We start from the raw sequence: 16,279 nt of genomic DNA on the forward strand, positions 1-16,279 counted from the left end.
TATTTTTTTTTATTTTAGTATGTATGAGATCATTTATCAATATTACCTATTGCCCACAACTGTGTGGCAGATTGTAATATCTATCACTAAATAAATCTATCAATTAAAAAAAAGCTTTATTACGGCTTATATTTTAGAACATTTACTCTACTTTAAATGGTGTTCTATTAGGTTTTATTATGTTGTTGGTAGTTTTAAAGATATAGAGCTCAGAATGAAAATATAATTTTTTAACATTTTGAAACAGCCACCATTTTGTATTCAGGAAGCTCAATATCCTAAAAACTACCAACAACATTCTAAAACTTAATAGAATATCAATTAAAGTTTATTAATTTATTGAGTCCTAATAAAATAAGTGCTATTTACGTTCAGTTTTGCTACAGAGACATTTTTTTTAAATTGTTAAGGTTTAAAATAATGGCCGATAACATCAACCTTTAAATTCGCAGTAGCATAGGATTCCGTTTTCGTGTTACAGAAAAGCTACGAAAACTTCAGACTTTTTCAAGGCCATTCAATTTTGTGGAAAATATAAATCTTAATTACACGTTAATATAAATATTATATTAGTGAACTGTTTTGAGAAAATCAGCTTCGTAATTGTAATCCATCAGTGACAGAAATACGAGTAAATAAATATATCACGAGTTTATAACGTGAAAAAAAATTGTATTATAAAATATTTTTCCACTATATATTATAATGATGTAATTTTATAATTTTCTGTATTCCAGTTCACAAAATGTGTGCATATTCATATTAATTAAATTAAATATGTACCGCAACAACCCATTGTAATATTCTTGAATTTTAAGATGAATAATTATTATTTTTACTCACATATCCACAACACTCAAAACACATGTTTATTTAAATATATTTATTTAAATAAAGTTATAACTTAATTTCTTAGTATCTATTTACAAACTAAAAAGAATAATATTAAATCATTTAGGCCCTATACTTTCTTATTCTAAATATCTACGCTATTCCAATGAATACTTATTCCAACCTTATGGTCTAACATAAAATTAAAATACACAGAATAGTGGTTATCCTTGACAAAGGGAGGACTTCTTATGTCCATTATACCATGAATGCTCAGTAGTGCAGTACTTTGTAAGGAAGTACTGTTACTAGACCAACGATTGTGCAAGGAGGTGATTTGATCAGAATCACACTCGGCCCTCAGGTTTTTACCCAATTAAGGGTACCGACTTTATGAGTCGAGGCGAACTCTGGCTACAGTAACAAAGTAAATAATCATGTGTCACTGCCGGATTCGAAATCGGTGCCTTACACTATGCCGCTCCATTTATATATATATAATAAAAAATAGATTTATAGTTATATACTTTTTCGTAGTTCCGTATATATTTTCGATCCAATAAACAAAATCCACGAAAAAATAAACAGAAAGCTGTTTGTAGCTAGCATCAAAATATATTTTATCATATCTTAGTGAGTAATCTGAAATGAACTCAAGTTTTTTTTTTAGATGACGTTAGAACCACTCAGACAAAAGCAAAAAAAAAAAAAAAAATCCAGAAGGAACAAATATAGTTTCACAATCTCATGAGATCAGATCCTATATTCCTGAAAGCTTATGTATTATTATTAGTGGTAACCATTTTCCTGATGCAATAACCTTGTTGATTGGTAATAATTGGGATATCGTATTTTTGCTATAAATAATCTATTCTGTTCCTTGGTAATTCCCCTGATTGATGCGGTTGAAATCTTAGCTTAGGGAAGGCAATCAACCAACCAAGTTTCCTAAAAAATATAAGTCCAATATATCTTCACAGGATCTGAAATATTTACATTGATATATTGGTTTGATACTGACGATGGTATCTACTTGAGAGCAATATCCGAATGTTCGGGAAACCTGAAGTAGGGTTCATTACGTTTTTATTTTTTTTTTTCACATTTAAATCAGTACCTGTTAAATAAGAAATTGACAGTGAATTGCCTGTCTTTGTAACAAATAACATGAGAGGATTGGAGAACAGTACCCAGCGGTTCGTTTGCAGCAAGCGATCATTGGAGTTTGTAAGTTTTCTTATTAAAGTTTTTTTTCTTATTCGAATTCGTTGGTCGTTCGACTATACGACATCCTACTGCACAATATAGATTTGATTTTATCAAGTGCTCATTCAAACTTTTCATTTATAGATTTTTTGGCAAACATTTTGTTTCTTACGTCAGTCAAAAAAGGACATGTGTATAGATGGTCTTCATTAATTCTCCCTTGGCAACATAGTACAGATGTAGGATCCTGAACAAAGTCTATCTTGTGGAGATGACTCTGGGGATAGTTATGGCCAGTTGTCAGCCGGCAGTTGGCGACTCCATTTCTTCTTGGGAGGTCATCTGGGATTAGGTTTCTATTAAACATTTTTATCTTTTCCCTTCCCTCTTGTCTATTTGTTTTATAGTTTCCTCCTTAGCTAGGGTCCTTACTATTCACCACAAGGAGTCGGATTTTGGATGGACTGGTTTTCCCGATTCTGCTGCTAGCCTTGCAAAACTATTAGCTTCTTCATTTCCTCAAATTCCACAATGTCTCGGAATCCACTGTAGGACCACATTAGTACCTTGCAGTGTCAGGTCCTCGGGGAGGGATTTGTTTTTCAAAACACTAGTTGAGAAACTGTCATTCATGTACTGTAAAGTTTTAGGATTTTGGACAAGACTGGTGATAGTCGTTTTATGTTAGTTTATTTAGCGATGCCTTAAAATTTTAGTTACACGTTCAGACTAATTTTTATAACCACATATACCTGCTTAATTTTAGTCTCGGTTTTAATATGGGTGGAAACATTGCCTCTTACACTAAGAACCTTAGTGTAAGAGGCAACTTTTACCGAAACGTAGATGGGAATATTGCATAAAGTCTAATTTGGTAGATTTGGATTTGGAGGGGCGTCACTACATGAAGAGAACGATTGGTAGTATCGGCATCTACCCTTAGGATTCGTTTAGTTACTACTTTAATATGGGATTTAGTATGAATAATGAGTTCATAAGATTAAGTTTTAAGTTTAGTGATTGTCGTATGTAATGAGAGGGCACGTTTCATATTTTAATGTTGGGTCTTTCATTATTCAGTCGAATCTTTCAAGGTTGGTAACATTCGGACAGCTTCCGTAAGTACCTCGGAGGTAAACCAGCCCTAACCATGGTATTATATCTCCCCATCTAAAGCGTTCTAGTATTCCTCTTTCTCCTAAGGTGGCTTTTATTATTTTAATTAGAAAGCATTTCCTAATATCAAGTGGTATTATAACAATTCTTTTATGTATTTATTTTTAAAGTTTTTGGTTAAATAATAATATCGATAGTCAAAACTTTTGAAATAACTAAAATCAATATTTGTCATGTGGAACCGCAATGGTATGTGGAGGATCGAGTTAAAACCTTTCCTGGGCCTGAATTGAACCCAGCCGGGTATCCAAAATTCGAATCTGGCTATTATACTGTCAATATTTACCCTAGAATAAATACTGAAGCATTATACTGAATTTAATACCTACTACTTACGAAATTAATAATAAGTTTTAGTATTTTAATTACTTCAATAATACTGTCAGTATGCCCATGCGTATGGGGGACCTTGGCACAAACCATGACGCGCACTGCCGTATAATTTCTAATGTTCAATAAACTTCAACGGCAATATCTTCTTCCTTTATTACATCAATTTAATTTCTATATATTATCTCAGAATCCAATATTTGACTTGTCCACAGTTTCGAAAGTGATATCCTCTTATGCTCATCTTGATTAATAGTTACCTTATCGGGGACGTATTAGGATAGGAATGTGCCATATTGGAATCTAATTCTCGTTCCGGTTTCTGGTAGCGATTTTCAAAATTTTCCTCCAAGCGTTTACAGATTTCATTTTTGATTCCAAACTAAAAAAGAAAAATCCAGATCTTCTTTGAAACCTGATAGTTTCATTACGGTCTTCCAGTCATCAAACCATTTACAAGTTTCACTATTGTGTACATATTTATATTAATTTTGAAATAATTTTTAATGATGAAATTTTCATTAGGTTATTGTAAAGAAAAACCTTCAATTGCAACAGATAAACCGATATTAACAATCAGTAAAAAATCCTGTTATACAATGATAACAGGCATCATGACCTTAAGGTTCCTCACACCTTATGTATTGCTTACTATGCAGCCTGTCTTCTGTCTTCGGGTTGAGGTTGGGTTTCCCAAGTTGTAAGTCACTGGTCCCTTTCTTTTTTCAAAATTTCTTGATATAATCCTCTATCGACTCTATTTGTAATTTCCGATGCAATTGCCTATTTCTTACAAACCAAGAAGCATCCACTAAGATTACAAATATTAATTATAATAGGAATAATGCATCTTTACCAACTTTTATGGGCTGTGGTGGTAATGATCTATTTAAAATAAAGCCTAGTATTTTTTTTACTTTAAGCATCCTGTTATACATTATTTCGTATTGCTGTAATTTTGCTTTGTTAATTTATTAATAACGTTGAACCTAAATTATTTTAAACAATCGTGATTCATATTCAACAATAGCTTAGTTCGAAAAAGCAAGATCTCATTCCCTGTCAAAATATTTACTCAAAGGAAAATTTAACACGTCTGAAGGACACGTCGGAATTTGAGTTCTGAAGGATTGTCATATGAGACGACATGTCACGCTGAAATGGGAAAAAAGGCACAAAAATAAAAAATTATCTCGACAACGGAAAATACCTTTATATTTATGACGGCCATAAAATTTACACACAGAAGCATAAAGGGTCGATGATGTTTAGAAATAATTAAAATATGCGTCAACGCGTAGTGATCTGCTGTGGGAGTATTATATTGATAGGGGGTGAGGGAAACCTATTATGTAAAATAATGAACTCTTGTTATTACAATATTATTAATAAGTATTTTTTTTCATAATAAACCTTTTTATTATTATTGACAGAAATGAAACATAAAATGTGGAGTGGAATTGGTTTTGCTTAAGGATGTTGACCTCCGTAATACCACACTCTGAAAAAAAACTCTAAAATATGTGGGGTCCTTCTAGCACCCCAATAGAATATTTAAAAAATATATATATAACTAAATAATAATACTATTGAGGAGAAACAAACACTTTTAAAAATGAGGGAATTTATCTGAATTAAAAAAAAAATTGTAAATTACAAAAGGATAAAATATAGTAAAAAAAAATTGAATTTAGGTTTAATCCAAATTTTCTCAGGTTTAAACTTGTAAAATTTCCTTCTGAAATTTTATATTATTATTCTACAATTTCCTACTGTTTTATTAGATATAGTCCAACAGGAAATGGAGGACAGTTATTTAGAATTAGGGAATTTAACGACCGAAAGAAATTTTAAATTGATGAAATTTTCATTACATTATTGTAAAGAAAGAACCTTCAATTGCAACAGATAAACCGATATTAACAATCAGTAAAAAATCCTATTATAGCATGATAACAGGCATCATGATCTTAAGGTTCATCGTAACTACTGTATCGGTAAATGAAGTGCTTCTTCTAGTATAATGGTTCCATCTTTTATTTTCCTTTTATTGCTCTTCAGCAAAAACCAAGATTCACAGCCAAGGTACGCATAGCTCGTGGAAAAATCCACCTTATAACCTTGATAGAAATCAATTCGATCTCAGTTGGGCCTTTACTTTGATGATTTAGTCCATAGCATTTTAATTTGCCCAGTATTCAATTAACAAAGAGAAAAATATGTACACATTTGTTATCTCATTTGTTTTATTAATATTGGTATCAACATTTCATCGTTTTACTGAGGATAAATGGCGAAATGGATTTCCAAAATATCTAGACAGAAAAAAACCTTAATTTATTCTTGTGTCATTGTTGTGCATATGGTTTGTCTCATTCTTATTCTTCTGCTTCTTTAATACAACCTCCTCGCCAGCACAATTCGTATCCTCAAAGTTTTCCAAGGCATTCTTCATCATTTCCATGCTCTTTTTGTGAGTGCTTAGATATGATGAGTCGTTCCATCGTCTCGATATTGCTGGACATAGAGCCAGCTTCTGCTTACAAACGTTTATTAAAGCTAAGATGAAACCAAATGGAAAAGAGAAATTGTAAATACTTCTAAAGACAATTTTATTGCTGCTACTCGGAACAAAACTGATTTGCTAAATAGATAATTTTTAGAAGACCACAACAAATTATGATGATGTTCTAGATCAATCTAAACTACATTGTTTCTTAATTCTAATACCTATTCAAAGGACTATTTCAGAATCGCAGTTAATGCTCCTTGGTTCATAAGAAATAGCCAATTGCATCGGTAATTACATATGGAGTCAATAGAGGATTACATAAAAAAACGGTTCATGAAGTCCCCCACTCCCAGTTCCCGACAGTTAAAGGAGCAATGACCTACAACCTGGGAAACCCAACCTTAACCCGAAGACTGAAGCTCAGGCTACTGCAGGACATTCTGTTATAAATTCTATATTTATTAATTCATTACCCACACTACCTCTATATATTATTTTTTTTCTTCTCTCATCCCTTTTTCTAATTACGTTTCTTTTTACAATTAGAGGGCAATTGTTGGTTTTGTAAAGTGTACAAATATCATTATTTTTTGTTATTAATTTTACTTATCCCTTTTATTAAGAAGCATTATTCTTATCTATTTGTTTTATCTTTATTTTAATTATAACATTGTATTTTGTTAGGGGTGTCTTTTGTACGAGACTATACACACCCATAATCAACTGTTAAAAAAAAATATAATGCAACGGTTATATCAACCATGTAAGAGCCACCAGGCCGATCTGGTATAAAATAAATAAAGAAAAAAAAAAAAAGAAAAAAAAGGGCTATTAAACCTACTCAACTCCAGTTGCCTATAATAGAAACATTTTATGTAATCTAGTTTCCAACAATGTTTCCCACTAGTTTAGCATCCATTTAATGAACTTAAGTTCAAGACGATATTAGTTTTTGGTCTAAAATATGAGTCAGGAGAACATTAAGGAAAGTGTATATATATATATAAAATATTCCATAATATCTAGGCGAATACGAATACCTCATAAGGTAATTGAACAACTTTTTTTTTTTTATAATTTATTTATTGTTATTTACAACTGTATACATATTTACACATCAAGTAAATTTGCTGTAAGGGATATTATGACATGATACAAACATGTGGAGAATCTACCCATTGATAGAACTCCAAAAACACTTCTAAAGAAGATCTCGAGGCCATCTTCAAGGGATGGGATCTTATGGGATTGGAGGGATTGGGATACAGTAGAAGGATCATTATTCACTGACAATTGGCTTGAACAACTTTAAAATTAACTACCATAAATTATTTTTTAGTAGACGTACCTCATTTTTTTCTCTATTTGTATTTAGTCCAGGCTATGATACACCCAGTAAACAACCTTGGCAAAATTAGTGTTCTGTCAACATTGTAAAACATTTCAGTTATTGACCGAAAAGAGATCGAATGTTTCACATAGCGCAGTTGTCCTTTTGAACATTCACTTGTTTGTCTTGTCATTATCTATAGGATTAGACTCCTTTTCCAAACAATGAGCCTGCAGATAACTATGTCGAGCATCGCTTCATTTGACTCGGTTCAACTATTGTTTTAGCACTTCAAAATATATATTATATTTATATAAAAACAATACTTGTACAATGCTATTTCACAATAAAATATCTCCATATTATTATGCCTTTTTTTCTTCTCGTATTCCCATACGTAGTTACAATGGTTTCTAAGAGAGAATAGTGTTTCATAAATATTTAACGTACAGTCAGAAGTTAAAATGAAAATACTCAAATTTTCAGGGAATGAAATATTTTTCTATATAACTTAAAGTTTTAGCAGTATTTGATAAGTATCAAACAATAAGATATTGCTCTCTCTATTCTATTAACCATAGGGAATTATCCTGCACAAATTATGAAAATTTTAGATAAAAATTAAATAGAATTTGTTCGTCGATTTCAGTCATTAATAATTAATTTAATAAAAGCATTTTGGTATGCAAAATATTAAAAGTGATTTAAAATAAGCAAAATTTAGGACATTAATTTATAATTGAATTAATAAAAACAAATTTGAGGTCCTTTAGATTTTCCATCACTAGTTGTATCTGTAAATTCCATCTCACCAGTTAAACAATAATTTTATTTGTTTGCTTTGTTACTAAAATTTTATTTGTTTATATTAATTTATGTAATTTAATTATATTATTGTTTCATTTAATAGGCTATTTTCGTTTAGTTTTATTTATTCTAGAGTATGAAATTAAAAAAAAGAAAATTGAGCTAAACTTGAACTCCTCACTGCCAGTGCCACTCTCAAGGTAGTATTTGTTAACATTGTTAAATTTTCTTTTAACATTAGTCAATTTTTACTGGTTACTTGGCAATTTATCTAAAATTCGTATACAAATAATTTGAAAAAAAAAATTATCAAAACATATGCTATTATTTCTTTTGATAGATTTATTAATTGATAGATATTACAATCTGCCACACGGTTGTGGGCAATAGGTAATAGTGATGAATGAATCTGATACATACTAAAATAAAATAAAATACAAGTATTCCAAAAAAAAAAATGCCTCAAGATACTCATAAACAAAAATTTGCTCATTACTACTACATTGAAACAATTCGGAACGACTGACCTTTGAAAGTGTGGTAAAAGATTTGTTAGGAATGAAACAAAGTTGATATTCGTTTTTAACACCTCAAGAAACTCTTAAATGCGAATTTTCGAAAAATAAAATTTTTTAGTCCAACATTTTCGCCCTTCATCGGTCTTTGATTCCTTTTTGAAAAAAAAAAATGGAAATAATTTCAACACAGCTTTAACCAATCTGCACTAAATTTGAATATAAAATATAAAACATGTGATGTTTTGAAATCCATAGTTTGCCCTTATCAAGGCATTATATCTAACATTTAATGCCTTCACTGAGGCTTCATTCAGCTTTCCAACGGTTCTATTAATTTAGAAATTGGATAAAATGCAGGGGAGTTATGAACGATTATATGAAAAATTTTCAGCAGGAGAAAAGAAAATCCCTCCCAATAAATCGAGGTGAAAAATTTATAATTTTTTTTTGAAAAATGGTATTTAGTAGTTTGGGACGACACTAAAAACAAATATGAAATGCTCCTTTCTAGAAAAAAAATGTCTGATCTACTTTACCCCTTTATATTTTTATAATTTTTCGTAAAGATAATATAGCTTAATAAAATCAGTAATGCATTTTACTTATTCCTCAGCAAGAGACGAATTGATTGGTGTGCAATAACAGTGAAAAAACGCATGCTTTCTAAGCTAGAAACCAAAAACGCTCAATTTTGTTCATAACTTTTTTCTACTCGAGAATTTCATTATCTTTAAACCTTTCCTTGAACATTTTGAAAAAACTGCACTTAAATCGGTCCACTAATTCAAAAGTTTATTGTAGACAAAGATTTGACCATTCTCATTTATATATACAGATTAAATATATTGTAATATATGACGCATTAAATATAAAAAATTGGCTTGCAAATATGGTTTTTATTAATTTTTCTACCAAAACAAATAGGTATATATAGATAATATTTGTAATAGTGATTGTTGTATCATACTGGCTAAAAATCTTGTATAAGCTTCATGCAGTTACTTTGGTTGAAAGCAGGACAAAAAAAAAATTTTTCTTATCTCCTGAAATATTGTAGAAAATGAATCAAGTCGGATATGAACCATTCGCCTCAAATGATTTATACAAACTTCATGATCATGTCCGAGGTTCATTCAACTTTTCAAAACGATCAAAAGTCAAAATCTGTGTTATTTAGCAATCGAAAGGTATAGGAAGTTCTTTACTAACCCTGAAATCATTTTCCAAACAATCGGATTCGATAAGAATTTAATTAGTAATGAGTGTATATTTTTAAGAGTTTTATCTTCGGGTAATCTTCTAATCTCGCACTCTTGGTTTTAGAAACCAGACTAAAATCGATAATTATAGTGGACGTTTTTATATTAGTTCAGATCCTTCTTTATATCACTAAAGATAATTCACTATTAATATACGCATATTATAAACTTACTGGTTTGAAATATTAACTAAAAATGGCTTATTTGAATCAGAAGATACATAAAAAAATGATTCGGAAGAATTATGAAGTATCAGATTTAATAAGTATAAAGTAGAATTTTTTTGCTCTGAGTATTTTGTATTTAAAATATACTTTACATACGACCTCATACTTTACAACTAATAATTATATTATAATTTTTATTGCAACATCTCTCTCTCTCTTCCTCTCTCCCTCTCTCTCTCCCTCCCTTCTCCCTTCCTCTCTCTCTCTCCCTCCCTCCCACCCTCTCTCCTCCCTTTGCACTTTGCAAATTGCACTTTTCACACCTGGATTATAGCCACGTACGGTGGCCCGGGAAGGGTATCATTTTTGAAGCTTTTGAAATTATTAGTGCATTTTGAGATGAGTATTCCATGGCCATGATATGGAAAGGTATTATTTAGATAAAGAGATATGTCATATTCATATAAATATTTTTTTATTGCAATCATATTCTACCGAACGATTGTGTGGTAAAACTAATTCATATTTTTTTTTCCTGTTCTTACAATATGCCTGAAATACACGGCAACGCTGCCTTAATTTCAATTTTTTGTTAAAAGAAATTATAGATTTTTTTAAAAACTATTGTTATACTTCTAGTCCCGTTTTCATTCTCATTCAGTCATAAAACATCGTTTTGCTTTTTATTTTCAATTAACTTTAAAATAACAATGTTGTATTACGATCGTCAAAAATTTAGAGTTCCAGGTTTTCGACGGAAACACACATTTTGAATGAATAAACAATGGACGTATAAAAATTATGAATAATTATTATTTTCCATGATGGTTAGAAAAATTGCTAGATTTCTCTTTCGGACTGGTATATATGAAATATATACTATGGGGAAGTATTGTTTTTGGTAAGTAAAAGGTTTGTGATGCGTCCACTAGATTTTTATAATGCGATGCAGATAGTTGATCGTAGATAAATAGTGGAGAAGATGTTCGGGGGGGGAGAGGAGGGGTGCGGTCCGTAAAAAAACACAAATTACCAAAAAATTATTTATTCGTGCCGTTCAGGAGTTATAAGCAGAGATTCTGGCTAAACTGTTTAGAATCTCTGCTTATAACTACTTGATGAAGACCTGAAAATCAGGCCGAAACGTCGGCACGAATAAATATTTTTTTGTTTATTTGCTGAGCGCAACCTCCGACCATCTTCTCCACTTAGATTTTTATACTCTCATTTAAAATATCCAATTAGTTTTGAGCTGCGCTAATCTATCTCTGTTTATTATATTTCAATAATGCGTACTGTTATAGAATAAACAAACACAATAATTCTCCATTTGAAAAAAAAAAACCGGATTATTTTCCTAATTATCTCATAACTGTTTCTTTAGATAAGTTTTTATACAAGATATTTTTGCCTCATGATTTAAATCTTGTGAATAACCTAGTACGAGATTTGTAATCTTTAAACCTACGGATTATATTCACGAATTAGGAACAAGAAAATTATCTAACGCTTCTTACATTATATAAGAATGTAAATAATTACCCATAAATTATACACGGGTCTTATGTATTTATTTATAATCTAGTATTTATTTATAATCTTATATTTATTCATACCTGATTCACGAATAAGGAAAGTATTATTTTCATTATCTATTTTTATCGTCAACTCGGCTGTTTCAAAACTCCTGTCTCACTAAATCATAATAATGGCTTACATCACAGTGGTTTTAAGTACTTAGCACTAATTTTACAAAAAATACAATTCAAGGTTCTCTCTTTCAGGTAAATTAATTGAAAATTTGTAATTTTTCTAAAAGAGAGAATATTTAAAATTACATTGTATTGTGTGTAAAATTATTGAAAATGTACTATAGAACCATTATAAAGCAACCCATCCATATTCTTTATCTACTGCAGAGTTATGGAAGTAAACTTATTTAGCACACATTAAAAATCTTTTTTTCCAACAATGTACTAAGTAGAAGATCTATTTATATTTATCAATTTCCTTTCCTTAAGTTGATCTGTGTTATATAATTTATTCATTTATCACCAGAATCTAGTTCTTAATAATTTTAACTATATGATTTTCCATGCTATTATGAAAATTTTCCTTAACAATATTGTTTGTTTTTTTATTAAAATCTTATTGTTTATTTTGGTGAAAAATCGCTGAATCTGAAAATCATATAGGTTTTATGTATAAAGGTAGCCATTATTTTATTTTTTATTTTAATACAATAATAACTAAATGGAGACCTTAAAATAGTCGTGTTACTGTCATATTCTAATAAAAATTATGTTTCTGATTCAGAAGGTACGTAAAATATTCTATTTAACTATTTAGACGGCGAAAATTTTGGATTTTAATCACATATGAATGATTCATATCGTACAAAAAAATAAGATGCAATAAAACTTAAGTTAATTTGTAATAATGAATAATCATGATTACTTAAAATAGTAAGGCAATAGACCGAACCCTGTTTTATGTACTTTTTTTTTTAAATTGATGGTCTTGGTAAAAATAAAAAGCACTGTTTTATAGAGGCCTGATCAATACTAAAAATGGTTACCTCACACCAGTATGTGGATTAACCAGAAGGTTAGTGCTCGGTGTTGGCCATATCGCACGTTCAGTACTTCTAAAGGTAGACAACGGAGTGTCATTACCGACTTTAAGGGTTATTAATGCACTTATATTATACATTGGATAAAGTAATTTTCCAAGACAAAAAATAAAAATAATTAGTTTGTAACGTAAGGAATTTATTTATTTTATTGAATGAAGAGGGTATTTTAGAGAAATATCATGTTGGATTCAACAGATCGAATTTTTTATAGTTTTTCAATTTATCTAATTTTTTTTACATGTACTAGTCTAATAATTATTGGTTAAATTCTTAGTGCATTTAATCATGATTGACTTTATTTTTTGCTTACTTCACAGAAGTACTATTTATATTTCCACTAACTTAACGAAAAATACAATCAAATGTTTTCTCATTTAGGAGAATTAATTGAATTGCCATAACAACCATGGAAACGCAAATTATTTATCTTTTCTTATAGTTAAATATCAAATTCTTTCATTTGTTATGTCTATCTATATTTTATTATCACTGACTGGTGTTCAGTTTTTCAAATAAACAAAATAATAGGAATTTTTTTAATATAAACTCGGCATTTATGCTCTGTCAAAGTAAATGAAATTAGTATAAGACCTATCTGATATTGAAAAAACAATAATTTTTTTATTGTATTTGAGGTCTACTATCGTTTCCTTCTAATTTCGGGCATATTTTATGGACACACCCTTTATAAATGATTCATTTTATAGTAAGAACGTGCAATTAATTGATTTTTATGATGTAGCAATTTTAGCTATGTATCAATATGTAAAATAAAGTGTAATGAAGAATAGTTGTGTTAAATAAGTTATTTATATAGATATAATTTTTTTTAATTAAATTATTTTATCCATACCTGTTTTAATTTTGTTCAAATAATATCACCATTATAAACAATAAAAAAAAAAAATGAATATCAGTATAATTAGCAAAAATTAAATGCGATGAAGAATAGCTGTATTAAATAATTTAATCATAAAGATATAATTATTTTAAAATTAAATTATTCCATTCATTCCTATTTTAATTTTATTCAAATAAAAATAAGACAATCAATAAAAATTATAAGGTAGGTATCAGTTTAAAATATTCATACCGTTTCTTTGTAATCAGCAATATGTAAAAATAAAATACAATGAAGAATAGCTGTGTTAAATAAGTTAATTATAAAGATAAAAAATTTTTTTATATGAAATTATTTCATTCATTCCGGTTGTAATTTTATTCAAATAAAATATCATAAAATTATAATAACAAAACAAAAATAAAATAATATAAAATAGGTATCAGTTTAAGAAACGCATACAGTTTCATTATAATTAGCAATATGTAAAAATGAAAACGATGAAGAATAGCTATATTAAATATAAAGATACGAACAGAATATGTAATTTTTAAATATTTTTTATTTTTATTATTACTATTCCTGTTTTAATTGTATTTAAATAAAACCTGTGGAAATTTTTTTTATAAAATTAAACAGTTGTATAAAATCACAAAAAAAATTTTTGAATAAGTACTTAGCAGTTTATTATATCACACAGAATTATTAATTTTTAAAATTTAAATACTTTGTTTTTAAAAAAAATTATTATTTTTTATTGTAATTATTATTTATTTTGATGTTTAATTTTATTATTATTTGTTATGTATTCCTCACCGGCAAATACGGACAAATACAGCTTGAGCCTGGACGGCCTGTCCCTCTTGACGATGGCTTCCTTGGAGTCCTTCACGGTCACCATCTCGCCGCACTACTGCCTTCTCACCGTTTTCTTATCACTCATTATCACTCGGTGCGGGGATTGATGAGCCACTAGACTTTCCTTTCTCGACTTCGACGCTTTTATGTAATTACTTTCCTACCTTCTTTTTTTCCGAATAATTTAAAATTCCCAAGTTTACAGGGATAACATATGCGAAATTGTTTCTTCTGGAATTGATTTGACAAATGTCGGTGCCTTATGCTCACGATATTTATTTATTACTGAACGATGTTATATAATGGGATTTTAGTAATAATTGAATCGATGAAGACAATTAGGTCGCTAATCTTGTTGTAGACTACGAATTGGACAGACTACGAATTCGACTAACCCAAGAATACTTACTGTCAGAAACATCTAGACCAACATGTAGACAGTGTGACGAACCACTGACTGTTAAAAACATACTGACAGACTGCAGGCATCTCATAGACAGCGGAGTACCATACCATATGATAAAGCCCTCATATTCCGGAAATATTTAATTACCTTAACAAAACAAATATGTAAAACTACATATAACTGATTTAATTTATTACATCACATCATTTCTTGTTATCTTCGTTATTTTCTCTCTCAATTTTATTTTATTTCTTAATATTAGTTATTGCTGTGAAATCACCTCATGTATTTAGTTATAGTATGATATTATAGCCCTCATATTCCGGAAATATTTAATTACCTTAACAAAACAAATATGTAAAACTACATATAACTGATTTAATTTATTACATCACATCATTTCTTGTTATCTTCGTTATTTTCTCTCTCAATTTTATTTTATTTCTTAATATTAGTTATTGAAATCACCTCATGTATTTAGTTATAGTATGATATTAGGAATATTCCCGAGAGGTCAGTCCGTATACATAGGCAAACATCACCTTAACTGTCGATTGCATTGTATTATATTTAAACAAAAATCTTGTGATTTGTGATATAAATATTGAATTTATGTTGTTTATTATACCGTTAAAACAGGTCATGCAGAATCCTAAAGGTAAGCCAATTCAATACTACTATACTAATACCACAGTTCGAAACCTTACGAACAAATTGGAAGTCCATCTTTATTATGACTCTAGACAATTTTGAAAACTTCTCCAAACCGAATAAACAATTCTTTTAAACAACGTTCTGGCTGATTACTGTACTATGGAGTTGATAACTCTTACCGAAATGTCAGACTAGTTTCCACAAACAGCTATAAGAAAACCTTATGATATAAATAGATAACTGACGGTAAGTGAATTTGAAGGAAATGGTCCGGGTTGCGGTGAAAAATAAAACAAAAACAATAAAGAAATAATCTCTGCTGTTTATTAATGGACAAAGTTTCGACTCATCCCACAGATCTTCTTTATATATTAAGAAGTTAATATAGGAATAAATTCCTTTCAAGTAATTATTTATAAAGATAAATCTTGTTTCTTTATTGAAAATAAAGGGTTTTAAATTTTAAACTATATAAATAAGGGAAAAACGGATTTAAACCGCTTTAAAAGATAGTTAGCAGCTTCTTTTAGATACTTCATTCCCTTTTAATTGGATTATTAAAGTAAAAAGAAATAGAGTAGTTAAAGTTAATAAAAGTGACATGTAAACCGATATAAAATTCACAACCTATACTATCTGTATATCTGATTTATTTACATGTCACTTTTATACTCTTACATTAGCTGTATCATTTTATTTTAGGCCTGATGAAGACCTGCTATGTGGTCGAAACGTTGGCCATTAATAAT

The 16,279-nt window shown here is 29.3% G+C and overlaps 1 protein-coding gene across 1 annotated transcript in view; it reads right to left on the minus strand.

The window, feature by feature from the left end:
• LOC106691317 (facilitated trehalose transporter Tret1) overlaps nucleotides 1-14,543 on the minus strand; it is a 31,156-nt gene extending 16,613 nt beyond the window's left edge. The window contains exon 1 of the mRNA XM_014437050.2: nucleotides 14,429-14,543. Within this exon, the coding sequence (XP_014292536.1) occupies nucleotides 14,429-14,513 (85 nt within the window). The 5' untranslated portion in view covers nucleotides 14,514-14,543. The remainder of the gene's footprint in view (nucleotides 1-14,428) is intronic.
• Between the last annotated feature and the right edge of the window lie 1,736 nt (nucleotides 14,544-16,279).

Source organism: Halyomorpha halys, unplaced genomic scaffold (assembly GCF_000696795.3).
Source record: "Halyomorpha halys isolate HHAL.00 unplaced genomic scaffold, Hhal_1.1 Scaffold2238.1, whole genome shotgun sequence".
In the NCBI taxonomy this organism is placed as follows: domain Eukaryota; kingdom Metazoa; phylum Arthropoda; class Insecta; order Hemiptera; family Pentatomidae; genus Halyomorpha; species Halyomorpha halys.